Raw genomic sequence first — 27,337 nt, forward strand, 5'->3', positions numbered from 1 at the left:
AACAGATAACGGGTATCAAGAGCAAACAGTACACTCATAATCAGTCGGTCATAATGATGTACATACTTATGTACATACTTGAAAGTTCATAATATTCACATCTAATAAAGTACCATCAACTCAATGAATACAATGCAGTTCACAACTGAACATAGGTATTAATAGTTCCAGAGAATCAATTCTTTGAATACACACGATGAACTGGCGTGTCTGCGTAACGAGGATCGGATTCCAAACCATACAGGGCACAATTTCATGGCTCTGCTTACCACCGAGTGCTGCGATTGCGATCACCAATCGCCGCTAACGTTTTGCAAGCGCCGAATTTGTGCTAGCTTTGAAGCGTATGTATAGTAACGTGGAGTACGCACGCACCGAAGCCGTAATTTCCCAGCTCACCCGTGAAATAATATGCATGAAGTAAGCGCATAGTTTCCTGCTTCCGTAAGCGCCGATTCTGTGCTTACGGTAAGCAGAGCCATGCAAATTAGTGCAGCTCTGACGTCATTAATATGAACACCTTAATACTTTGGTCAGAGGGATGTTCCCATGGAGGGATCATTGAACTTTACTTGAGTACAACAATAAACTATTCAAATTATTACACTGTGAGTTGGGTACTGAACAGAAACAGACACGTGTAAGGGGCAGAGGTCATAGTGCGAAGAATAGAGGTCAACCACAGACCTTTTCGCAAATTACCATTGTGCAAGCGCTAACTAATGAATGAGGTGCATGCTGGTCTAGCTAGGGATCAAACTTGATCACTAGCTAGACCAGCATGCATCTCATTCACTACAGCGCGTGTACATAGTATTTGCGATAAGGTCTATGACACGTCATTTTATTACAAGTTATACACGTTTTGAACATTTCTACAAGTTGTATGCAACTGTTTACAGTGTTTTTAATTTGGACACGAAAATCACTTGATTGTCTAACTCGATGTGAATTGCAAAAATACACTGTTATAACACGCTACTCCCCACGGTGTCTGGTGGGCATGACCACGATGCACTGAAAGAAAAAAAAAAAAACATTTTGAAGACCGAATAAAATGTCTCCTTAGAGCGACACCTATCGGCAGGAGTAGGGCAGGCATGTACAATTACATGTGCGTAATCATCATCACAACATGTTAAGTTCAACTTTGATGTGAGGGGAAAGTCTGCACAATTTGTTCACTTGTATAGGATTCTACTTTTTTCAAGATTTATCTCTTCAAAAAAATTACGCAATTTGACGAAAAATCATATAGGTACGCCGTAGTATGATTAGGTTGGGTGCTTCTTCACTTTCTCCAAACAGATCATTGTTACATCATCGAGGCTCCCGAAAGGTAGAAGTGGTCGAGAAAATAAAGTCATGTCTTTGCTGAAAACATCCCGCCATCTCTATGTGTTTGAGACACTAATAATGTTGGAGACGTTGTCAACATTTACTACGAAGGCACGGTTGTTGCTCCTGGTTAGCCCCGCTGCATCCAGGCCCGAGGGAGCGGCCCTTTGTAAGACACTGACGGGATCGAAGACGCCGCCCTATCCCGCAAGACTGGGAACATGTACTCCAGTGTTCCCATTCACCCCATATCACACCCATCACTACAAGGGGGTAAAAACGACATTGTTATTAACGTCCAAGATTTGATTCCACAAAATGGCAGACCATGTCAATGATTGAAGATAAAGTATCTGTATTTTAATTCAGTCTCTGGATTACGACAAGCAGATGATTTTACAATAAACCAGTAATAATAAAGGTAAGTGATGTCTCTTCCGAGCCAATTATTGCTTATAAAGCTGTTTTTATTGGCATGAAATAACTGAGACTATCCGTAAACAGGATTCCAGTTCATCACAGGTTAAACTCTTCTCGCCTGACCCATTTGTACTCATGGTTGGAGAGAAGCAATTAAGCCCTAAATCGCCCTTCCACGACACCCCACTCAAATTAAATATAAACCACACAATTTAAAGGTATTTTTTATTATTGGATCATAACACCACTTGTAAAACATCGATAAACGATCGTTTAAGCCAAAAGTGCTCAGTCCACAGGCATTGTGTTCCTCATATACAGAAAAGGGAAATCATTATGAAGTGACATGTTTTGCCTGTGCATGCTAGAACGGTAGTTAAACCTGGAAGCAAACCTACAAGCATCAAAGCACGTCTGGAAATCCCTGTCACATTCCCGCATCTCAGTTGGGTTACCATCACAAGGGTTACGGACATCATCGAGAGAGGTCGCCCTACCGCAACGCCGTCGTCGACTTTGTATACCCGGGCCACACGATGTCGAGCAAAGCGACCAAACGGACCACTGGGACCATCCGCCGTTGACTTTCAGCAATCGCGGGAATACTACAAAACACAATATACAAATATTGCAGTGAATATAATACCAGTTATTGGTTCTTATTTAGCGCATTTTGTAATAAATCAATACAAGTATTCATATTCATCAACCTATGATCACTACACACAGCACACTGCTGAGGAAACTGACTGCCAACATGGCGCAACCAAAATTAATATTCATGATGACGTCAGGGCAAAATGTCATAAAGCAGACTGCTTAACAATATCTTGCTTAGCAGAAATACGCAGGATACCAGTCACAAATTGTCCGTACGAAATGCTAGTGTTAGCTACTAAGCATCAGTATGTGTGCTTAGCTACTTTTTGTGATTAAGCAGCTCTATACATTTCAGATATATCTGGAAGATATCAAGCACTTCTACGAAAAGGAAAAGAGACATTATGGTGACTCATAGTTGTTGGGAAGCCATTTCCGGGACCTACGGGAGGACAAGCTGTATGATGATGATACATTCCGGCCCATGTCAATCGTAAAACTTACGAATATTTACTATTCTTACCAGGACATTCTGAGCGTGACTCGCAGCTGTTGATTTGGTACATCTCCCCGATGCAGAACAACCCCCCATCAGTAGGTGTGGGGTTATCGCATGCCCGGACTTTCTCCCTGTGACCGCCACAAGACTTGCTGCATACAGACCACGGCGACCACTCGCCCCACCCACCGTCCACTAAAAATGCAGAGCAAAAGGACACAGTTTTTATTTTAGGAAAGGAAACTGTTTCTGAAAACTAATGAAACCTAACAAAAACCCTTTCAGAAAACTTAAAAATAAAATAGCTATGAACAATGTATGTACATACTGAAAAAATGTGCACGTTCAACGTCATTAGCTGCACGTTTTTTTACGCGAGCAAATACGTGAACATAAATGTCAGATGCCACGTTTTTAGCATACGTAAAGTTACAATTTTTCACATCAGTGCCTACGTGCAGACGTCATACGTGAGCATGCAATAAGCCCAAAGTGGTAACGTCACCCAGAAACAACCAAATCTTCTGACGTTCACGTATTTTGCTCGCGTGACGTGCGTGACGTGCAGATAAACCTTCCTATGTCGTCACTTAAAAAACGGATCGAGAGCAACTTTTCGCAGTTTGTTATTTCATGTACGTGGTCACACTATCTGCAACCCACAATGTATGGTACTTTTAAAATGGTTCAATAAATAAAATATCATATGCTGTAATTTTAGACGCACCTGGACACGGCTTGCTCTCACATGGCTCGGTGTCTACCGACGGCCCTTCACAAATCATTCCACTCTCCGGGTGGGAGCAGTCACGATAGCGCATGCGCGATGACCTCCCGCATGAACCTAAACAAGAAGACCAGAGTGACCAAGACGTCCATTCGCTGATAGCTGCGGTAGGAATAATCAAAATGAATAGGATTGTACTGTTAAGTCAGGCACCGTTGCCAATAAACATAGAACTGCTTAAAGACACTGGACACATTTTTATTTTGGTAATATTGTCAAGTACCAGTCTTCTCTCTTACTTCAGATGGAGCCGTTTCTCACAACAGTTTATACTATGAACAGCTCCCCATTACTCGTTACCAAAATGAGGTTTTATGCTAAACATTAGTTTAATTACCAATAATTGTACAGTGCCTTTAAAGGCATGAATGTCACATGTCCGGGAATGGTTTGCTGAATGGTTCATGATTATCGACTAATGAGGAATTATCGTTGTCAACTTATTGTAATCATCTTTGTTATTACTTACCTAAGCAATCAAATCCATCGCCAATGAATCTCTCATGACAAATACACCGGTAGGATCCAAGTGTGTTAACACAAACCGCGTTATCGTCACATAGAGCAATGGAAGTCACGCATTCATCAGTATCTATTATAAGTAAGATGTCAAATCTTGCATAGTGGATAGACATTGCCTAGTAATAATTCCGGTTACACCATATACGCCAGGAGTAGGATTCGAAACAAAATTATGATGATAAACAATCTAATGAGGTTTACAGTAAAATGGAATTGTAACTCTGCATGTTGGAGATACAATCTAGTGATGTTTGCAGTAACACCATGTACATGAATAGTGTTTGAAACTTTGCATGGTGGAGATACAATCTAGTAAGGTTTGCGGTAACACCATGTACATGAGTAGGATTTGAACTTTGCATGGTGGAGATACAATCTAGTAAGGTTTGCAGTAACACCATGTACATGAGTAGAATTTGAAACTTTGCATGGTAGAGATACAATCTAGTAAAGTTTGCAGTTACATCATGTACATGAGTAGGATTTGAAACTTTGCATGGTGGAGCTACAACCTAGTAAGGTTTGCAGTTACACCATGTACATGAGTAGGATTTGAAACTCACCAATTCAGGAGTAAATAGATGGATATTACATGACGTCATTGACCGCCATCTTTGATGATGCACACATGTACGCGCTTCGCATGACTCTCTTGAACGAGCAAACATGTTATCAATGATGGCAGATAATGCAAAGAATTTATAATAATCAACACATCGCCTAAAAATGCGCACTACATTGTGTACAAGAATTGACTTTCAAATGACAAACCAAAAGTATAGCGGTATTTTCTGCACGAAAAGCCGCTTTACTAAAAATGCTGTTAAAAGAAAACAACATTGTGACATTAGTTGAATCGGTTCAATGTGACTAACTCAAAGACAGCTCACTGAAATATAACTATTTGATTCTGGGGTTTTCGTTTTTAAAACCTCGAGAAATTATTAAAAAAAAAAAAATATTGGTACCCAGTAAATATAGATACCTTGACAGCCACTGATTCCATTTCCGTGGTAACCCATTGGGCACTCACAGCGGTACGATCCTGGGGTATTCACGCATGTAGAGTTAGGGAGACATCGTCCGGTGCCTAACTGACATTCATCTACATCTGTTACAAAGATTTGCCATTTTTGAACAATTTATTGCACACAAAATCAACATCTAACATGTAAAAGGCGAACACTTTATCACGGGAACATTTTTTTAAATAAGCTTTTTTTTTTTAACAGACTTATTTTTACTTTACAGTTGCCATCTGTGTACAAAACGCAAAAATATGCTCTAAAATTTGTATCTTCTTAAAAACAAAAACAAATTAGTTATCAACGTTTAGTAGGTTATACAATCTATTGACGAGTTTAACATTCTACGAATGAACCACACCTAGAGTTTTGCTGGATAAACGGTATGCAGTGTGTATGGTTTGCGGTACACGGTGTGTAGTTATTGAATTCATAACAGACTTTTGGACAATACTGAATAAACAGTCCTTGGTTTTGTGTTAGAATGTTTTACAGTGGAAATGTTTTAACTTACAAAGTCATAGTTACCAGCGACGACACGCACTGCAGTCGTCGTGCTGGTGCATTTGTACAATTCGGATAGGTACATTTGATAGTCAATTTGTTTTAAAGTAAAGTGCTGTAACTTAAAATGATGCAAGTATTTGGTTCGATGTAATTTGGTCCAAGAAACAAGTGCAACTTGTTAGTAGAGAGTAAACTGACGTCGATAGTTGCGATGTTTCAGTTCGGATCGCTACATCATGTTTCATTGGAAATCACAAGGTTTCAAAGTTACGTTCAATATCATAATAATTGATAGAATGTCATTACAAATATTGAGGCGAGAGGTGCGTAGCGAAGTAAATATCCCATCACAGTGTATAGTGGTTGCAGCTCCCTGCTGTACTCAACATAACCTCAGCATCAGTGCTATTGATCAGCTCACATTGGTTGCCTCTCAAGTTGAATGAGCGGCAACGCTGGTCCTTGTGGCAAGCCAGACAGCACTGCAATCTTCCTCGTACAATGAGAGTCTTGAAGGTGTGGTCGAGCAGACAGCGATCGGTAGCGACGATGGAGCAAGTCGCGGTCTGGGTCATGATCTCTACAGGGCGTTCACACATCACGTTCTTCTCTTGGTTGCATATCTTGCTGGCCCATAGAGGATACGAAATAGACATAACGGCACACTTTTGATTATCTCCGATGGTCTCATACCATTCCGCACGATACTTCACGTCTTGTGTGTCTCCATTACATTCCCACACCTTGTCACCATCTTCATCCGTACAGCCAATCCACACCCCATTAGACGCCGACGCCCAAACAGTACTCCATAAAAAATCGTATTCTTCTATTGAGTTAGGTGTAGCCAGGTTTGCCCCAAGGTCCTGACAGCTTTCCGAAGCAATTTGCCAGTTGGTCTGTAGAGGGTATAAGCTCTTGTAGCAAGACGTTTCCCATAGTTTCCATCCTGCAGGGCAGATACCACAACTTTGAAAAGCAGTGACTTTTCCCAGTAACATGCAGGCGATCACAGTAAAGACAAGCGTTACTGCACGATATTTGCCAGCAGTAGAGCTACAGGTGACATCCATGCTGTTATAACGAAAACCTTTTCTAAATGTCGAAATGTAAACTGTCGTCATAGGTTAAATTGCTGAGTAGTTTATCAAAATGTTCTTAAAAACTTCCCGTTAAGTTCGCCTCAGGCGCTCAGTGTTTTATTTTGCACAATTTGTTTTCTTTCTCCAGTCGATCAACGTCAATATCATTTAGACACAGTTTACAATGAGTTTAAATCCTTCTGTTTTGGAGTCTTTGTTGGCAATCGCTGTGCTTTCTCAGTATCCAAACACAATGTCGTCTTTAAGGTTGTAAGTTGATTTTCTTCAAACAATTTAGTTTTCCTGTCGGTGTACAAGCAGTTTTAGAGCCGCCTCTGTGTTTCAAACACTGCACAACCAAGAAGTTTTAGAGCCGCCTCTGTGTTTCAAACACTGCACAACCAAGAAGTTTTAGAGCCGCCTCTGTGTTTCAAACACTGCACAACCAAGAAGTTTTAGAGCCGCCTCTGTGTTTCAAACACTGCACAACCAAGAAGTTTTAGAGCCGCCTCTGTGTTTCAAACACTGCACAACCAAGAAGTTTTAGAGCCGCCTCTGTGTTTCAAACACTGCACAACCAAGAAGTTTTAGAGCCGCCTCTGTGTTTCAAACACTGCACAACCAAGAAGTTTTAGAGCCGCCTCTGTGTTTCAAACACTGCACAACCAAGAAGTTTTAGAGCTGCCTCTGTGTTTCAAACACTGCACAACCAAGAAGTTTTAGAGCCGCCTCTGTGTTTCAAACACTGCACAACCAAGAATATGGGGTTGTTTTACAGGAGCAGTTCCTTTTAATCTGTCGTTATTCACTTCACCGCCTAAGTCCACGCCTACGGACCTTTTAGTTTAATAACAGTTAGTAGTCTCCTTGATAAAATGTAATGGGCAGATTCGCTTCATGTCATTTCATTTAATTTATTTTAATTGCGAAGGCAAGTACTCTCTCGTGTAAGCGAAACTAATTACAATGATAGCAGTGGACTGAAAACCCCAGCATTTAAAATGACGGATTGGTCCTAGCCGATGACTGGTGAAGGCAAAGAAAGATACCACTGCGCCAACTCGACTCCCCTGTCGGCTCTTAATTAAGTATTAAATTATTGTTATTAAAGGAAGAATTAATGAGTAGTATGTGACCGTTGTTAAAGTCAATTTGGCCGACCTTGAGATCGCTTATACCGATATCCAAAGGACATTAAATTATTTTCATTGTCATGATTGATTGTATGTTACTGTAAAGAGCTAAAAAGTTCCATCTAAATGATATTTGCCAGTAGAAAGTGGGAGCTAAACAAAAAATCATATTAAAGAGTACTCTTCAATTTTTTCTTTGTCACTTTCTGTTTCTGTTCTTAATTTCTGTTCTTAATTTCTGTTCTTAATTTCTGTTCTTAATTTCTTCAATCTTCTCTCCTTAGCCAGTAGCCAATCTAAGTCTGAATTCCAGAGACCGTACAGTTTGCAGAGAATGAACTCCTTCGGGTTACGAGACAGTCTCGGACCTTCTTCAGTTTGTACAGTACAACTATAGGGAACTGTCTTGGTTACCCCCTTCCAGTAGCCTGTTTATTTATTTCATGGTGTTCTACACTACGTAGCCACGCCTACTTGCTATACGATTAAATAACGTTTATGACCCTCTTTTTCTACAAATCCTTTTTGAACAGCATTTGTTTGTTAACTTTAATATATAGCAAATGGCCATTAACGTTAATTGAAGGAGGTTTGTGAAAGCCTACTCGTTTAGTCGACCTCGAATCTCGTGGTGTCAGACTGATTTCAAAAATTTAATTGATCAAACAAAACGGACCATTAACTCGTCTCCGATGAGCTCTATACTCTCTTGTATACGAAATGCAATTACAAGTAATAGCTTCCTTGTGAATGAATTATGGTTATATGTTTATGAAACTTGGTAAAGAAAAACAAGTCGTCTGTCAAAGTGTCTCCAAACATGCCGCTATCCAATGTGATATAGAACAAGATTACATGTCACAACTAATTTAAGATCAGGGCCAAATTTCATAGAGCTGCTAAGCACAAACAGTTTCTTAGCATGAAATATCTTCCTTGATAAAAACAGGATTACCAGTAAAATATTGCTTGTTACTGGTATTCAGCTGTTGTTTGCTTAGCCTGAAAATCACATGAAGTTTGGTTGGTAATCATGTTTTTCTCAAGGAAGAAATTTCATGATAAGCAGATTTTTGTGCTTAGCAGCTGTATGAAATTGGGCCCTGGTAAGTAAATAAATATAAGGAACTGAGCAAAAGATAAGCACTTTGAAACTACTTTGGATGCCAAGCGGCAACATTAGAGCCATGCCAATTGATTGATCCATTGCTTACCTTTGCATGCAACATCGGCTAGCTCGTACCCAGGGTTACACGTACAGGTTCTGTTCGTTGGCAGCCCCTGGCAGGATCGACTCGTATCTGTTTGAATATAAATAAATAGAACATAAGTATAAGCCTCTTGTCTCACACAGGGGGTCGGCGACTCCCCTTAACCTTGACAGTTTATAGGGGATTTTGTTCTTGTTATTTTTGTACGTGTTAGACTGGTAACCTGCATGGATAAAAAAACAGGTAAATTGCTTTTCAGAGATGAAATTGATCAGGGCCCGATTCCATAGAGCTGCTAAGCACAAAAAGTTGCTGAGCATGACATTTTGGCCTTTGATAAAAACAGGATTTCCAACCAAATTTTCACGTGATTTTCAGGATAAGCAAAATACAGCTGAATACCAGTAAAAAGCACTATGCAACAAATCAATTTGGTTGGTAATCCTGTTTTTAGCAAGGAAGACATTTCATGCTAAGCAAATTTTGTGCTTAGCAGCTCTATGAAATTAGGCCCAGGTGGATGTGTGGGGTGTCTCTGGCTGACAGGCTGTCAAGTGAGGAGCTGAGGAGGAGAGTTGGAGTGGAGGGGATCGGCCCCATTTTGAGGAGGCACAGGCCGAGGTGGTTTGGTCATGTGGAGAAAAGGAGGATGCTAACTGGGTCAAGAGGTGTACCAACGTTATTGTGATTATGTTTGTAAGCAACAATAAAAAGGTTTATAAACTTACCTTTCCTAATGAGAAATCTCTGTGAGCCGATAGAAACCCTGCCTGGTACCCCGTCTCTCTTTCCATAAACCGTTCCTATAATCACTGTTCCAAGCAGATCGTCATCCAAGCCATTTATTGTAAGAATCGGGACCACCTCGTGGTCCAGCGGAGTGTTCAGACGAACAACAGATTGGATGGCGCCCTCTATCGCCCAACGATAGTGCGTTTCTTTGTGATGAATTTCTAAGAAGTCGTTTATGTCAATTTTAAGGGGATCTCCCCGAATAAATGGCCCAAGTTCTTTACCAAAAAGGGAAAGAAAAGAATGTAAAACAATTAATTAAACAGCATAAATTGTTCTTTTTTTGGTAATGTTTAAACAGCTCAATTCAGCCTATTCAGTGGAGTCCTGAAACCAATTTCATAGCGTTGTCCAGCACAAACTGTTCAACATTGAATACTGTTTGACAAGTTGTCAGTACTAATTGCCCTGTGTGGCAAGGCCTTTAGGAGTCAGAGGTGAATTTAGTTTTGATGAATTTTACCGGGAAAACTCATGATATACGAAAGTTGAAAATGTTTACCTATTGCTTTCGTCTCAAGAGCAAAGTAGACCATCCTGCTCGACGGATGTAATTTCTCCGTGTTTAGATCGAACACCTCCATGTCATCGATAGTGTACGAATCGTGGTTACTATCATCATCTTTAACTGGACCAACCTCCGCTATAAACAGTGATTCTAACATATCACCGGCCAGCACCGGGGAGAGAGTGAGCGTCTGCCCCGTGCCATCGAGGTGCATGTTCGGTAGGAGATCCCCGGAGAGGCGGTCGAGTCGCTGTCGGAAACTAGGCAGAAATTTCATTCAACATTCAAATCAATTCAATTCAAAATCAGTATCAGTTTGATACTACACTTCTAAAGGTAGACAAGATACATTGTACTGTGTACAACATATAATTATTGCATACAATAATAATAGGCATATATATAAAAAATGCAAATCATCTTTCGTTTACTCACTCAACATGATAATGTTTTGACTAAACATTTTGAGATTTTGTATGCCTAATATCCATAAGCAAATGTTACAGTACATGTGCTTACAGTTCCCATATCTCCTCAATCAGGCAATTTCTTGAAAATATAGATGTAATTATTTTGTTTTCATTTTGTTTACCTGTGAAAATGTGGCGAAAGACCATCGTAATACTTGTACCAGACGACTCTCTGGACGCCCCGTTCGCTTTCATCAAGGGATTGTACCCATCCGTCTTCGTCCACCCCACCGTCCGTGTCGGGCTCCTTTGCGACCGCATCGACGGGCAGGGCCACCCGGCCCCCAACCGCAGCGGACACGACACAAACCTGTTCTCCACGGAACTCACACTCCGCAGAATCGGATATTGATAGAACTAGCGCTGGGTCTAAATTAGACAAGACAGTAAAAAAAACATGATTTAAAAGTTGGCAAAAGATGCTTTAAAGAAGAAGATACAAAAGTACATGGGATGTTGCAACACCAAAATATGATTTAGTTAAAAAATTGCTAAGTAGGCTAATGTTTTTTTAAAACTCCTTGGAACTGTTAGGCCTATTTGAAGAAAACAAAACTTACTACCGATATTGCTCGTTTTAAGTTGGAACTGACGAGATTTTTAAAACAGAATAAAACAAGATTTAAAAGGTTTGCAAAAGTTGTTTTTAAAAAATACCCTTGGTAGGCCTATTTAAAAAAGAAAAACGAAGGCTACACAACAAAATTTAAAAAACAATAGTTTTATAAGTAAACAAAATTAATAAGACTTAAAAGTTGGAAAAAGATGTTTAACTTGGTTTTTAAAAATTGATATTTGAACAAAACTGTACCCACCTTCAGCCTGAAATGCTGGTCCGATTCTTGCAATAATTATACAGAGTCCAATCAGAATAAAATTGATTTCTATGCTGGAAAACATTTTGCTTTCATATTTAAAATAAAAAGGAGCAATTAAAAAGTCTTGGCTATATCTAGAACATACACTAGGCGCGCGGGCTGCTGTAAGCGCGTTCAGTTTTCGATAAAACACGCGCAGCAAACGCGTTTTAAAAACAAGCGCGCCAAATGAACGCTCCTTTATGTCAAACCAAGAACGCGCAACTAACAACACGCAAATACGCACACGTAATAATAACACACACAAAAAGTAATCATTACAAATGGCGTCCATCTTTCGTTCTGCTTAATGTTGTTGCTGGAGAAGTCTTTTGAAAGTTTAGAGTGACAGGTCTTGAAGAATGGTTTTCATCAGGAGAACGTCATGACTTTAGGATGGGGGCGTACACAGGAGTTAAAACTATAGCTATTTGCATCGTATTGCCCTTGATTTTGGGTGAGTTAACAATTTGGTTTTAACGTATGATATACTATTGACAATTGTTATGTATGCAACATCAGTAAGTTTCGTCGTTCAAGAAAACTTCACTTGTTTTGTTCCTGTTTGACAAATGAAATTTGGGAGGGTTGCGGTTAGAAGCGTATATTATGAAACATGTCAGTCGTTGTTTTCAATCGATTGGATCTATTCTGATCAGAAATTGTATTCAGCATTAATTCTTTGTCGCATAAATGCAATGGTACAAATAATTATGCAGTTCCCTTGAAAACTGTTTGCAAGAGACTGAGAGGCTTCATTCTGACTGATTGCATCATCGCAATGGTATCATGAGTGGTTATGTTTTAAAACATTTAAACATTTTTTATATCGTATGTATTTTCTCGTGTAGGAAAATATTGTCTGTTTGAACTAGCTGTTAATTATTCATTTGTTTTAAAGGCAGTGGACACTATTGGTGATTACTCAAAATAATTACTATCATAAAACCTTACTTGATTACGAGTAATGGGGGGGGATTGATAGTATAAAACGGCTCCCTCTGAATTAATGTAGTTTTTGAGAAAGAAGTTATTTTCCACGGATTTGATTTCGAGACCTCAGATTTAGAATTTGAGGTCTCGAAATCAACCATCTGAACGCACACAACTTCGTGTGACAATGGTTTTCTTTTTCTTTCATTATTATCTCGCAACTTTGACGACCGATAGAGCTCAAATTTTCACAGGTTTGTTTTTTTATGCAAATGTTGAGATACACCAAGTAAGAAGACTGGTCTTTGACATTTACCAATAGTGTCCACTGTCTTTAATCTTCGGAAATAACTCTTTGTTGGCATGGGTCGTCCGGGGCAAGGCAAAAGTAAAACAAAAACTTTAATCAAAAGGATGTGCCCTCCCAAGTATGCAGGCTAAATCTTTTGGTTATAAGGATACATTGGAAGGATAAGTTTGGTTTTCAGTATAGCCTTCTCGATATTTATTTTATCCCTCGTGATGAACTTTGCAAATTGCAAATGGAAAAGTTCATCGCTAATAAAAAATGTAAAACTTCATTGCACACTCCAAAACTATATAAAGGAAACTGTTGGGTCTTTCTTCTTGCGAGAAAATTACAGCCTTGTTTACCGTTATGAAGAAGTTATTTCTTCACAAGTTTACTGCAAAAAAGGCCTGATTGTGAAATTGATTTAGTATTAAAATCATCTCAATCTTATGTAATGGATTTGGTATTGTATGCGTACGTTGGGATACACCAAACGTATCTATAAAAAACAGCTAAATTTGTTAATGTTTTCCATTAGTATCTTCAACTCTGACACCATTTTTATCCAAGTCACGATCACTAATGTATCATTTCAGCTAATGCACAATATGGACAATGGTCAACCTGGTCAGAGTGTCTCGAAATAGGCACATTCCACAATAATGACGTAATCATGAGTTCACATCGATCCAGGTCATGCAGAGAAATTCATCAAAACACAGCTGTCAACAAAACTGGTTGCAATGAACTGCATTTTGAGATCCGAGCATGTGAACAATGCCAGAACTGTAACAAGGGGTCTACTCCAACCACGAACCAACATGAACTATCACTTACTGTGAACGCCGAAGAACTAGAAGAGTATAACAAAACGACTGCCGATGAACAGCTCAACATAACCCACCAAGAAAACCACTCACGCCAGTCGAGAGCAGCGGATCTGTTTTCATTTTTAAGTGGCAGCCCGGGCCGTCAGGGCAAAAGCAGATCGTCTCAGACAGCCGAAAACTCTCAAGACTTTCGTCAACTTCTTAGTCAGGCGGGCAGGAAAAAGATAGACAAAACTTCAGACGAACACTTCAACTCACTTTGGGACCTTGTTCAACAGATTCCAATAGATGAAACAAAAGCCAAGACCCAGTCAACCCCAGGTTTAGAGACACAGAGCGAAGCTATTCCCGAGTCCGATGCCTTTCTGAAACTTTTAGGTGACACAATCAAAGAATCGGTTGATAAAAATAAGCAGGTCAACCCAAAGGAGCTGGACGACATAGGAAACCTGATCAACGAGGCAGAAGAAACTGTTGACAACACTCAGCTATCACAACATTTGGACGATTTGAATAAACTAGTAAGGCTAGGTGAAACTACTACCGTAGTTCCAATAACAGAAGAACACCTTACTGAACGACTCACGACACCCACAGTTTCAACAACAGCGACGGTCAAGCCTGAGACAATGCCACCAACGACAGAAGAGCAGACGACAACCGAAGTTCCAACAACAGTGACAGTTAAGCTTGAGACAATGCCACCAACGACAGAAGAGCAGACGACAACCGAAGTTCCAACAACAGTGACAGTTAAGCTTGAGACAATGCCACCAACAACAGAAGAGCAGACGACAACCGAAGTTCTGACAACAGTGACAGCCAGGCCTGAGACAATGCCACCTACGACAGAAGAGCAGACGACAACCGAAGTCCTGACAACAGTGACAGTCAGGCCTGAGACAACACTTCTTACGACAGAAAAATATCAAGAGCCGACGACAACCGAAACAACAACTAGTCTCAGTAAGTTCACGACTGTGGCTGCTACTGAGGAGGTAGCAACAGAGGAATTGGAAACCACATCTACACCGATTACAACACCACGGGTGCTTACTCTAACCTCTCGTGTGGAAACACAGCGTGAAGGGATACCCGGACCGGAAGATTTTCTGAAACTTTTTGGCGAAACGATTAAAGAATCTGTGGATAAACACGAAAAGGTCAACCCGGGGGATCTAGAAGACATAGGAAACTTGATCAACGAGGCCGAGGAAACTATTGACAACACTCAGCTATCACAACATTTGGACGATTTGAATAAACTAGTGAGGCTAGGTGAAACTACCACTTTCCTCCCAACAACAGAAGAACATCTTACTGAACGACTCACGACAACCGAAGTTCAAACAACAAGGACAGTCAAACCTGAGAGAATACCACTGACGTCAGAACCCATGACAACGCTAATGCCAGAGATTCAAATAGAACTTACATCCTACGCACCCATGACCCTTCAACAACTTCAAACAACTGAGGTAGTAATAAGACAGACTACTCAGCCGACAAATTCAGAGGGACCTCCCACCCAAGCTAAGGTGACCCACGCCAATGTGCAAGAGGACTTTCTTAAACTCCTTGATGAAACCTTTAAGGATGCGGATACAGCCCACCATACACCGAACCCTAATGACCTACAAGACTTCCAGGATTTGATCGAGGTAGCTGAGAAGACGATTGATAATAAGCAACTATCTGAGAGCCTTAACCAGCTGGGTCAGATTCTGAACCCGGTGGAACTGTCGACTACCAAAATGACAACAGAAGTTGAAGCATCACCAACAACAGTTTTTGGCGAGGACTTGCTGAACTTGATCGACAAAGCAGGGATGGGAAATGACTCTAAGATACAAGAAGCATATTTAAATAACATGCTTGATGAAATAGGCAATTTGTCTGAAAGCAAAGTGTCCGAGAAGGACCTGGATCTCATCAAAGAACTCTTGCAACTTGGTGGAGGAAGACACACTACTAGTACCCCACAGTCGGAAGCAAGTACCATCAAACCGACAATTGGTGGGCAATACCTCTTGGAATTTCTCAACAAGACAGGTGTAATCAATCCAGAAGATATTCAAGCAGAATTCAAGAAAGAATTTGGTATCTTGGATCAATTTCTTGTTGATCATAATGTAAAACCGGACGAAGAAGTCAGAGATATCATCAATAAAATCGGTAGTCTTCTAAGAACAGCACCTCCAACAACCACGGCAGCAACAACAACTCTTCCTGTGCCCAGTACAACAAGAGAAGGAGAAGCACTTCTAGGTCTTATTAAACAACTAGAAGAAACAGAAAAGAAACACGAGGAGGAAAACAATCGCCAAGTCCAAAACTTGGAAGAGCTTTTTCAAGGCGTTGGTGAAGCAGACCGGGACATTTTCAGCCATGAGCTCAACCATCTCAACCAGTTGTTTAATCCAACCACAGAACCAATGGTGACAACAGTGCCGACTGTTACCAGAGATAAAGTGTTGGCATTTGTGGACGAGATCGCGGGGCTTCCAGAAGAGGAGTCGCAGAAAAGCAAAGAGGATATTGCCATTATTAATCAAATCTTCGAAGGTCTTCAAGAATCAGATGGTGATGTTCTTGATAATGAAATCCAACAGTTGATGGGTCTACTAGCACCTACTGAGATCACACCTACATCACTGCTTACAACTGAACCATACAAAACCACAGCAAAGATGGCAGGAGAAGAACTCATCAATTTCATTGACGAGTTTGATGAAACTAAACCAAAAACAGGGGAGAAAAATAAAGATCAAATTCAGAGCTTCGAGCAGCTCTTCAAAGAGGTGAAAGAAACAAACAAAGACATCTTAAGCCACGAGATAAATCATCTTAATCAGTTATTTAATCCTTCAACCATGACCATGGAGACATCAGCCATCCCAACTAAGAATGTACTTGACTTCGTCGACAGATTTATTAAACTTACACTGAATGAAACATTGACGAGTCGAGCAGAGGTGAACAATCTTGACGATCTGTTCCAAGCTCTCAATGAATCTGACGAGGCTGTTTTAAGCGATGAAATCAATCAGCTACTTGGATTGCTGATGCCAACCTCAGCGACGACGGTTGCGCCACCAACAACGACCCTCTCTGGACAGTACTTGTTAGAATTGTTTAATAAAACTGAGTTGATCAACAAGGAGAAACTACTTGATGAGTGGGGCAACGATATCAATCTGGTCGATGGTATTCTGGAGAAGGTCCCACTGCACTTAAATGAGGACCTTCTTAACAACATTGGTAACCTGCTTAAGGAAAAGACTACACCATTCCCGGCTACTACAGAAGCCAGCGAGACAAAAGAGCAACAGTTGCTGGACTTGATGGAGACTCTGGGCAAAATGGAGCTCAAAGTCTCAGATAACAATTTGATCGAGGTCCAAGCTTTGGAGGAGATATTCAACACATCTATGGGTGAGGATAAGGATAAGTTGATGGAGGATTTAGCTCACCTTCAGTCAATCTTGAGTCCTGAGACACAGCCATTGACAACGTCAGGAGTTGGTCTCCTTGATTTCATAGACGGAATTCGGGAAACAGAGAAGGACAAACTAGAAGGCGAACAAGGACTACAAGATATCCAGGATGTTCTCGTGGAAGTACTTGAGTCAAATGAAGAAGACATGCTGGCAGCAGAAGTGGACCATCTCGCACAGTTATTCATGCCTACTGTAGTCCCAACCACTGCTTATGTATCAACAGTAGAGCCGACAATCGAAGGCAAGTACATATTGGATCTTCTCCTCGGAGTTGAACAGATTAATGGGAGTAAACTGTTGGAAGACCTCAAAAACGACGAAAGCCTCGTCAATCAGTTTGTAAACACTGGTAAAGTAAAGTTTGGAGATGACCTTGAAGAAGCGATTGGTCAAATTGGGATGCTGCTGATCAAGAAAACAACCGAAGCACCAGCAACCACTGAGGCCAACAGCAAGTTGATCTTAGATCTGATAGACACTTTAGGCAAAGAAAAGGTTCAGGCTATTCAAGGAGTACAAGATATCCAGAATGTACTTGTGGAATTTCATGAACAAGATGGAGAAGACATCTTGGAAGCAGAAGTGGACCGTCTCTCACAGTTATTCCTGCCTGCAACTACTACCCCTGTGCCGACAACGCAACCAACCGTCGGACGCAAATACATTTTAGATTTTCTCCTGAAAGTTGGACAGGTTAATGCCAGCGAATTGATTAAGGACCTGAGAAACGACAAAAGCCTCGTCGATCAGTTTGTAGAAACTGGTAAAAGAAAAATGGGAGATGATCTCCAGGAAGCTATCGATCAAATAGCGTTGCTACTGAGCAAAAAGACAACTGAAACACCAGTATCAACACCAACAACAACCACTGAGGCTGGCAGTCAGTTGTTCCTAGATCTTATAGATACTCTAAGCAAACAGAAGCTTCAGGAACTGCAAGGGGCACAAGATATCCAGAATATTTTAGGAGAAGTGCGGGAAGAAGACGCAGAAGCTATCTTGGAGAAAGAAGTGGAGCACATTGCAGATTTATTTTTGCCGACTGAAAGTGAACTGTCGTCTACACAACCCCCAACAACTACGCCGTACCCGACAGTCGGAGGCATGTACATACTACACTTCCTGCAACAAGTTGAACAAGTTAACTGGAATGAATTGAAAGATAATTTCAATGACGACAACGCCGTCCTCAATCAGTTTCTAGAAACTGTTCGGCTTGGAGACGACCTCGAGCAAGCCATCGGCCAGATTGGGATTCTCATGAGAACAGAAACAACCAGTGAGGTACCGGAGACAACATCAAAACAACCGGCTAGGTTGAGCACAGACCTCTTGCAATCGCCCCGACCAGACTCTGAGCTATTCCTTGATCTAATTGCTGATCTCGGGAAGACTAAAGCAGAGGCTGGAAACGAGAATCTTCTGGTGATACAAAATTTAAAAGAAATATTTGACAAAGAGAAAAACCCGACTGGTGAAATTTTAGATGTGGAGTTGGATCGTCTGAACCAACTGTGGGGTCCAACAGAGACGGCTTTGGTTACAACGCCGCTGGAAACAACTATGGCTCCCACAACGAGGGTTAGCGGTGAGCACATCCTTGACCTGTTTGACGAGATGGCTGAGATCACAAAAGATCAACATGGGTTGGACAATAAAGGCCTCAGTATTATCAATAGTATGTTGAAAGGAGTTCTCAATGAGACAGATCGTTTCAATCTCAATGACGAAGTCAAACACATGCTGGGCCTGTTACAGCCGGAAGAAGTACAAGGCTCAACTTTAGGCCCAACTAAAGAAGTGACGACACATCTGGAAGGCTTTGAGGTGACTTCAGTAGAGACTAAGAATGACCAAGAAGCCCTGTTTGACCTCCTATCTGGCCATTCGATGTTTGAGAACAAGCTGAGAGAGGATACGGATGAAGTTCAAAACATTGTAGATTTCTTTGAGAACTTTAAGCAGACTGACAAAAACCTCCTTGCCAACGAAATAGCTAAACTCAAGAACAGTCTCCTATACAGTGAACCAACCACCCCGGCAGTTCCAACAAGTACCGAGGAAACAACACCAACAACTCCTCAACTACCTTACGCTGTTTCTACATTACCGACTGAGGTGTCGCCAAGCTTCACAACTCACGCGGGCGAGGAAACTTTCCTCGACAATCTCCGATACCTCGTCGGTCGAATAAACACGGATCTACCCTGGGACGACATGCAACGGGTGGGGGCGCTCTCCAGGGAGCTGGATAAAGATGCGGAACAGAAAATGAAGGAACAGTTCGGCTTTGTCAAAGACATCATGCACGACGTCGGCGAAAGGGAAAAAAGCACTCCTAAAACATCACACGTGACCACCACCTCCTTGATGCAGAAGGTAACCGCTACGGCGCATGCGTCAACAACTACCAACATGATGACGTCAGCTATAAACCCAACAGAAGCTGTACTGGTTAAAGAAACGACTGAAGGAGTAGTGGTTAAAGAAACGACTGAAGGAGTAGCGGTTAAACAAACGACTGAAGGAGTACTGGTTAAAGAAACGACTGAAGGGGTAGTGGTTAAAGAAACGACTGAAGGAGTACTGGTTAAAGAAACGACTGAAGGAGTACTGGTTAAAGAAACGACTGAAGGAGTACTGGTTAAAGAAACGACTGAAGGAGTAGTGGTTAAAGAAACGACTGAAGGACTGGTAGCGACTCCTGAGACTTCAAGTGAAACCACAGTAAGACTTGGAACGACAACTAAAATGTCAAGTGAGTGTTTTGAACTCTTATTTATGAAGTTTTACTTTTAAGCCATTCCAAGCTAAGCCGTGAGACATATCGTGTATTGTGAGAAAAAAAGTATCAAAATGCCAAGATTGATCTGAAGTACGGATAAATCTTAACTGCTTAGAAAAGTGTGTTGTTTTAAAATATAAATCATTATGGTAATACCGACAGCTCATCTTAAGATTTAAGTTGGTGTTTTTGTTAAATCGAGCCCTACTTGGTTTGCATATTAAATTGTTGTTTTAAAAATTTAGTGGAAATTTTCAAGAATGTGACAACGAATGCTTACAACGACAGGGACAATAAACAAATTGTTGTTCAAGCAAAATACTTCAAAAGCCTAAGTGGAAAAAGTATTAACGAGAATGATTTTTAAACTTGTAGGCCCTATATTTTATGTGTCTTTATCATTTAGATGATTTGCATTTCTTATTTTTTATTTTTTTATAGGGAGTCGGGGGGGGGGGGTAATCAAAGAAGTTTTACCCGAACAGTTAAAAAGAAATCTTCAAATATTGAGCCTTAAAATCATTTAAAGTGATATTGTGTCCTACTTGTTAAAAGCACCTTCAGCAACCACACTATACTCACCAGTTGACCGGTGGACGGACTGGTCATCGTGGGGCGATTGTTCATCTACCTGCGGCCTGGGTGAACAGTCACGTAACAGAGATTGTCGTCTCCTCATCGAGGGTCTCGCAATACCGTCTACTAACTGCGAAGGTAGCCCGGCTGAAACAATAGGCTGTGACATGGGACAATGTCCAGGTAAAGTTGATAACCAATATATCTTCTCTCTACAATTTGAAACACAGATTCAAGCAAATTTAGATTACAATTTTTTCAGCTCTTGAATTTGAAACTACGCACACGTAGTACATTTGTCGTTGTTTACAAAGTTCTGAAATAGCGGATCTAAACAAAGAATGTAGGCCCTTTTCGAAACCACGGCTTCGGCTTTGGATTCGGCTTCAGGCTCCATCCTCTCGTCTGAAGCCCCGAGTTTGTACGCAAAGCACGCGCAATATTGACAAAACAACCGCGGGGCCAAGCTAGCCTGAGCCGAATCTGGAGCCGAAGCCGTGGTTTCGAAAAGGGCAGTATTAAAGTTTGTTGAACATGAAATTATTGATGGGCTTATCTCCGATGTTATAGTACCGTCGACACCATACTCCCCAGTTGACCGGTGGACGGAGTGGTCCTCGTGGGGAGATTGCTCGAATACCTGCGGCATGGGTGAACAGTCCCGCATGAGAGATTGTCGACTCTTCATACAGGGTCTGGTCATACCGTCTAGTAACTGTGAAGGAAGCCCGGCTGAAACCATGGCATGTGAATTGAGGCGATGTCCAGGTAAAGTGGGTATTAATATCGTCAAACCGTAACAGCTGAGACGGTTTAATGAATTATTTAAATGGCCCAGTGACCAGGAGCCCCAATTTCATAGCGCTGCTAAGCAACGGAAAACAAATGTTCGTGCTAATTGTAGTAGAAAATATTGCTAAGGTGCAAACGCATTTCACAGAAAAAAATGGCGGCCATATTGCGCGTTTACCATGGATTTGCATTGTGACGTCATTAATGTTCGTGTGGCGGGTAAGCACCGGAAGGTTAGCATGCCTTTTCGTGTGCTTACGGTTAGCAGCGCTATGAAATAGAAATCGCACAGTAAGCACAAAATTGGCCGCTAAGCAGCGCTATGAAATTGGGCCTAGTGATATTAATGCTTGAAGCAATTTGAGACGCCCTTCGAGTGTGGAAAGTGCTAAATCATAACTGGTTGTAACTGGTTATAATTATTGATTTTGGGTTGAACAAAGAAAAATTGACTAGAGCGGGATTTGAACCAACGACCTCCGGTTTAACGTGCCGTGGTTATAATTATTATGTACTCTCCTCCCATTGCTGGAATTGGCAAAACCAATCGCTGTGAATCGGTGTCAAAATTAAATACACGTCCCGTATCAACACTCTGTCTTGCCATCTCTAGGGTCTTACCATTATTAACTGTCCACCTTTTCGTCTTCAGTGATACCTAATGTGGATGGTCGATGGTCCGAGTGGTCAACATGGACTGACTGCTCCTCAAAGTGTGGACCCGGAAACCAAACACACTACCGCGGGTGTGACAGCCCTGCTCCCTCTGGTGACGGCTTGTCATGTGAGGGCGCTATGACTGAAAGCCAGGATTGCTTGGGAGACCCGAAGCTTTGCCAACATACCCCTGTGGAAGGTAAGAAAGATAAATGTTTCAGAGAAGTTAATTTTCCTTTTTGTTATTCTACGACAGGTGTACGACACTCTACAGAGCGCATTCTTGCCAGTTATTCACAAATTATTAGTCCTCCACTGTTTCTTTACTGTTTTCGCAAACTATTTTCTTTCGGATATATGAAGAAAGATGTTAAACAACTGTCGTAAGAACCCGTTATTGTTTTTCGGAACACAATGTAAGGTTTAATATATCGCATAAAATTACGTCTTATTATTGGGTATATACAAGAAATATTGACTGCTTTGAGGGGCATAGTTAAAATTGTAGGCCCAAGGTGATGTAAAAACCATGACTATGCCCTCAGCTTCGCCTAGGGCAAAGTCATGGTTTTGACATCACTAAAAGGTCTATAATTTTAAATGTTACATCATAGCAGTCAATATTTCTGTTATGGTGTAAAGAGCCTTTAATAAAACTTCAATGTGTTTTGTTTCACCAGAACCTCTGCTAATTCGAACCACTCCCAAGCCGCACATCGTAAGACCGTCTCGCAAGCCCGTCGACAAGACCGTCGCCGTTGCCGTCCTTGCGACGTTTATCTCGGTAGTGGTCGTCGTCCTGATCTCCTGTATTGTCTTCAAGACTCGTAAATCTTACGGAAAGAGAGAATATAGAGGGGACCGGCCAATGTTTTATAGATGAGACAGTCGGGTTTTAAATAATACTTTTCTTCCAACAAATTTAACACAAATCATTGTTTTAACGTCATGTGCCCTTCGGCCATTCTTTGCGTCCATATCACCCCTTCCCTTGGACAACTTTAAACCCTTTTTGCACGAGAGCAGTTTAGCAGGGGTCCCTTGTTTTATTTTACCATGGTTGCGAAATTTTAAAATAAAGCAAGGGACACCGGCTACATTGCTGTCGTGTGAAAGGGATTTTGTGTGACTGTGGTTGCAACCCATCACGTCTCTAACATGCAAGACACACCAAAGGTTGGTCCCGAGGTAACTGATGGGTCGTTTATTGTCATGCCCGGAGGATGGTCCAATCTACTCGAGTTTGTACCGATTTCAACTCCTAGTACCTCGTCCCCCGTAATTGCTTCACTTTGCCCCGAAGCGGTTGTACCGACCAAATGCAACTCAAGTCCAACAATAATAATTTCTGACACATCAACAGCATGGTTCGTATTTTTCCCTTATATAATTTTAGACAATCCGAATTCTGTTTTTACACTGTTTCAAAATGAAGTTTTCCTTTTGTCAAAATTGTATTTAAAGGTTCTTCAAAAACTTTAAAGAAAAATCTCGGTAGAGAGTCCTGATGTTTTGTTTCCTGCTTGCTCTTCAGTTCATGATTGTAAATAAAAACGATGTATTTATAATAGTTCTTTAAAGTGTGCACATATTCGCACATTACTTAAGCTACCGTGTTATAAGACAGTGTGGACCATTGCACTTGAGTTTTGATTGCCTAGCTGAAAAGCCCGAAGTTTTTCTTTAACTGAATAAAATAATAGTAATGTTGCTCTCCTGGGTCCAAAGTTTTATACCTGGAAACAGTAACAGTATATTCACAAGTTGATTCACAGTGATGAAGGCTAATCAATCTTTCAATGTCAGCTTTAAGTTTAATTGTTGTAATTGCATTTTCTTTGATATGGCCATTCTTAAGCCCCTTTCACATGACAGTAACTAAGCAAAGGTACCTTGCTAATTTGTAGCAAGGCTGTACCATTTTACAAAACGAACCTCGTGAGAAAGGACAACAATATTTTGTACCGTTTAAAATCTTGCCAAACATTGCTACATTTTAAAACCACGCTAAAATTAAGCAAGGAACCTCAGCTAAATTGCTGTCATGTAAACAGCACTATATGGAGTCCGCCAGTGTAGGGCTCGATAGCTTAGTTGGTAGGTCTCCCGCATGTAACGAGCAATTTAAGGTCACAGGTTCTACTCCTGTTCGTGTCTTCTTCATTTGTCATCCCCAAAATATTATGTTTCTTTTGATGTATAGCTTGGTATTGCGTTTCAAATGTAGAGTTAGTTCAAAATAATAATTTGACGTTTCGACCCTAGCAGAGTCTTTCTCGAAGGCTTTCTCTTAGCCTTCGAGAAAGATTCTGCTTTAGGGTCGAAACGTCTAGTCATTGATTTTTGTTTTGAATTAATTTACCACGGGTCATTTTGGTTGGTGCAGTTTGCAAAAGCTTATTCTCTCAATGTAAATAATTTATTTACAAATAAAAACAAACATGAACAAAATTAATAAGTCTTCGTAAAACTCTATACATTGATTTTACGTCTTCAATTCACGTCTTCCAAAACTATTTCCCACTTTCATTTTGTCTATTTTCAATTTTTTAGTGTACAACATTCGGATGTTATTGCACATTAACATCCGTCATCGATCACCCCTTGACATTGTTACAAAAACATTTTGATAGATTGCTCCGTTTCTCCTTACCGGTCTCTCGCAACATTAGAGTTGGAGGAAACCAACCCGCCCTGCCTCTCTCGGTCAAGTATGCCTACTCTTCAATCTTTAGTAACCCAACACTAGTTCCTCCATACTAACGCAGCAAATGTATCCGTAATTAAGGTTTATCAGCTGACACAGCGTAAGTATGGCCCCATTTCATGGCTATGCTTACCGTAAGCAAAGAATCAGCGCTTAGCAGGGAATTCTGTGCTTACGTCATGTGTATTTTTTACAGGTTAGCAGGGGGAAATAGTATTTCTGGTAACTATAGTATGATAACTCCATTCAAAATTAAGTCTGATTTATCAACAAAGTTTTGGTGAGGGAATTTTTCACACAAAATGCACTGAAAACATAGCAGTTATAGTCAATAAATAAATTGTTTAACTTACAGTCAATCCATTGGTGTTTCTGCTCAACGAATATCTTGTTCTGATGTTTCGGTGAAAATTTTTTGCTTTTGGTTTAATGAATTATGATTTAAGCTGAGCATAGAGTGCCTACACATCTCTATCTTCGGCATTGCTGGCACATCATGAATACAAGGCGGGAGAGCAGAGTCGCTGGGCAGTATGACCTTTTGCTGCAAGCTCTTCTGGCCAACACCCTTAACTTGGAATGTTATTATGGCAATGCCTAATCACCTTGAATATATTATATACTTCACTGACCCAGCGTTACAAAAACCTCTATACCTGAAACACCTGCGCTAAAAGAACAAGGGAATGTTTAAACCTCTACACTCCAGTGAACCCAATCAATGCCAACCTCAAAAGAACTTTTAACAATAACAGGAAACTTAAAGGCACATTACTATACATTAACAAATATACAGGAAAAAGTATGCAATGTTGTGACAGATTCGACCCCACAACCGTTGCTTTCTAGAGCTAAGATTTCAAGGTCAATAAATGAGGCCAATTTGACTGCGCACAAAATAATTTATTTGCCAATCATGTGCAGTCATGTATAAGTATTTATTTTCCGTTTTCCACCAAATGGCATAAACGTTTTCTCAAGTATTGCTCTATTTGCGAGGGATGCTTCCTCGTTAACAAACGTAGACTTGATTCAAGTCCCGATCCCGTAGACTTGATTCAGTCCCATCGCCTTACGTGAGTCCCATCGCCTAACGGCGGGAATCCCTCAATCTGTACCCATCTCAGGACCAATAGCTACACTTTGACGTTGGTGGCGCACTGCTCTACGGCTTGTTTGCAAGGTTGTGCTTTGCTTCTAATGACCTCTCGCATGAGAACGGGGCTTGAATCAAGTCTAATACAAACCTGACGTTCCGCGCGAAGTACCCACAAATTCGACAATGACTTTCCAGCACTTTTTAATCATGATCGTCTGCTCGTGGCACTGCGTCTGCACTCGGCAATAACTCCAGCCCGTTAATATCAAACACGCCATAAACATGTCACAGTTGCAACTAAAACAAAGGGGTCAATAACTAGTCGTTTTGGGGGCACTTATTTGCTAACAAGTGGAAGAGTGTGCAATTAATATTTCCGTGTGGGACACAAATATGCTATTATTTGAAGATGTGTCTTTTTTTGGCGCACGCGAGGAGTAATTTAAGGCAACGCCAGATTTTATGCAAAGCACAATCTTACATGTGTTTCTCCGTACCTAGTGGGGGATCCCACCCACATAAAAGAACAGGTGTATGTCCATCACTTTCTTCTCCCTCACAATTGTTCCATTCAGGCATACGGTTAAAATACTACGAGGCACACCTGAACAATCCATGGTTCTCAGAAAATAGACAAGGCAGGCAGTTGGAATAATGTTTTAAGTCTGTCAAAAAAGCTGTGCAATGACCTAAATGTCTAAACCAAAGCAGCAAAAAAGCTGTGCAATGACCTAAATGTCTAAACCAAAGCAGTTTTTTTTTACCAGAAACTGTAGTCTTCGGCTGCTCAGTGCATGACTCAATGTTTTGTTAAATGCTTGTATAGGGCAATGCATGTTCATCGATCGAGGGGTTGTCATGTGCATCTATCCGTATAAACATAGTTTTAATCACTTGCAATGATTCTGTTCATGTTATTTGTTGATCAGGTTAGAAGAAGAATCTTGAGCCGCATGGCGAGAACGGGAATTGTATTGATCAACACTGTTAAATCTATCAAGATTCTAAGAAACTCAATTAAATCTCTTTCCAGACTGAGTGATCCATGATTATAGCAATTAGGTTACACTACTTGGAAATACGAGAGGTGAGGCTGTGTTCTCCTCAGGAATCGATGAAAGTTTAGCAAAGGGCATTTGGATTTCATTGAATCTTGCGTTGTTAATTAAATCAAATCTTTATTTGGGGCTTAGAGGCTGTTTCAAAGTTTCGTGGAAAATCAAAGTTTATACATTTCGTTTTCTTGCTGCCCTGTCCCTGGCTGCCACATCCCAGGTTGTATTATTTTTAGATTGGTTGTGGAGTGATCCCTATACGGCAGTTACAGTTTGAATGGCTTCTGATGACTGGCACCCCGAACAAAGATATTGACAAAATGGGGCGAGCGCCAACAAAGGGCTAGATTATAGATAGCT

General features: G+C 40.8%; 2 protein-coding genes across 3 annotated transcripts; one reads left to right on the plus strand and one right to left on the minus strand.

Moving 5' to 3' along the window:
- Positions 1–784: 784 nt before the first annotated feature.
- Positions 785–11,837, minus strand: LOC139950563 (uncharacterized). The gene is made up of 11 exons (XM_071949306.1): positions 11,710–11,837; positions 11,017–11,263; positions 10,419–10,684; positions 9,853–10,134; positions 9,128–9,214; positions 5,152–5,277; positions 4,114–4,236; positions 3,585–3,746; positions 2,882–3,052; positions 2,157–2,363; positions 785–1,601 (listed from the first exon to the last, which is right to left on the minus strand). The coding sequence occupies exons 1-11, from the start codon at positions 11,792–11,794 to the stop codon at positions 1,432–1,434; spliced, it is 1,926 nt and encodes a 641-aa protein (XP_071805407.1). The 5' UTR covers positions 11,795–11,837; the 3' UTR covers positions 785–1,431.
- Positions 11,838–12,009: 172 nt separating this feature from the next.
- On the plus strand, positions 12,010–23,528 carry LOC139950501 (uncharacterized). 2 transcript variants are annotated; one of them, XM_071949212.1, is made up of 6 exons: positions 12,010–12,208; positions 13,573–20,064; positions 20,647–20,850; positions 21,238–21,435; positions 22,112–22,315; positions 22,797–23,528. In XM_071949212.1, the coding sequence occupies exons 1-6, from the start codon at positions 12,148–12,150 to the stop codon at positions 22,997–22,999; spliced, it is 7,362 nt and encodes a 2,453-aa protein (XP_071805313.1). In that variant the 5' UTR covers positions 12,010–12,147; the 3' UTR covers positions 23,000–23,528. The 2 variants fall into 2 exon arrangements, with proteins under 2 accessions (XP_071805313.1, XP_071805314.1); XM_071949213.1 differs by having other exon boundaries at positions 20,677–20,850.
- Positions 23,529–27,337: the final 3,809 nt, after the last annotated feature.

Source organism: Asterias amurensis, chromosome 18 (assembly GCF_032118995.1).
Source record: "Asterias amurensis chromosome 18, ASM3211899v1".
NCBI classification, from domain to species: domain Eukaryota; kingdom Metazoa; phylum Echinodermata; class Asteroidea; order Forcipulatida; family Asteriidae; genus Asterias; species Asterias amurensis.

Bases quoted from the DNA above. Each gene is read 5' to 3' on its own strand.
- LOC139950501 (XM_071949212.1), top strand. From the start codon at position 12,148: ATGGGGGCGTACACAGGAGTTAAAACTATAGCTATTTGCATCGTATTG. The intron at 20,065-20,646 runs GTGAGTGTTTTG...ACTTGTTAAAAG, and splicing joins AACGACAACTAAAATGTCAA to CACCTTCAGCAACCACACTA. The intron at 22,316-22,796 runs GTAAGAAAGATA...TTGTTTCACCAG, and splicing joins CCAACATACCCCTGTGGAAG to AACCTCTGCTAATTCGAACC.
- LOC139950563 (XM_071949306.1), bottom strand. From the start codon at position 11,794: ATGTTTTCCAGCATAGAAATCAATTTTATTCTGATTGGACTCTGTATA. The intron at 10,685-11,016 runs GTAAACAAAATG...ATTTCTGCCTAG, and splicing joins CTTTCGCCACATTTTCACAG to TTTCCGACAGCGACTCGACC. The intron at 1,602-2,156 runs GTAGGTTTGCTT...ACCCCCTTGTAG, and splicing joins CCAGACGTGCTTTGATGCTT to TGATGGGTGTGATATGGGGT.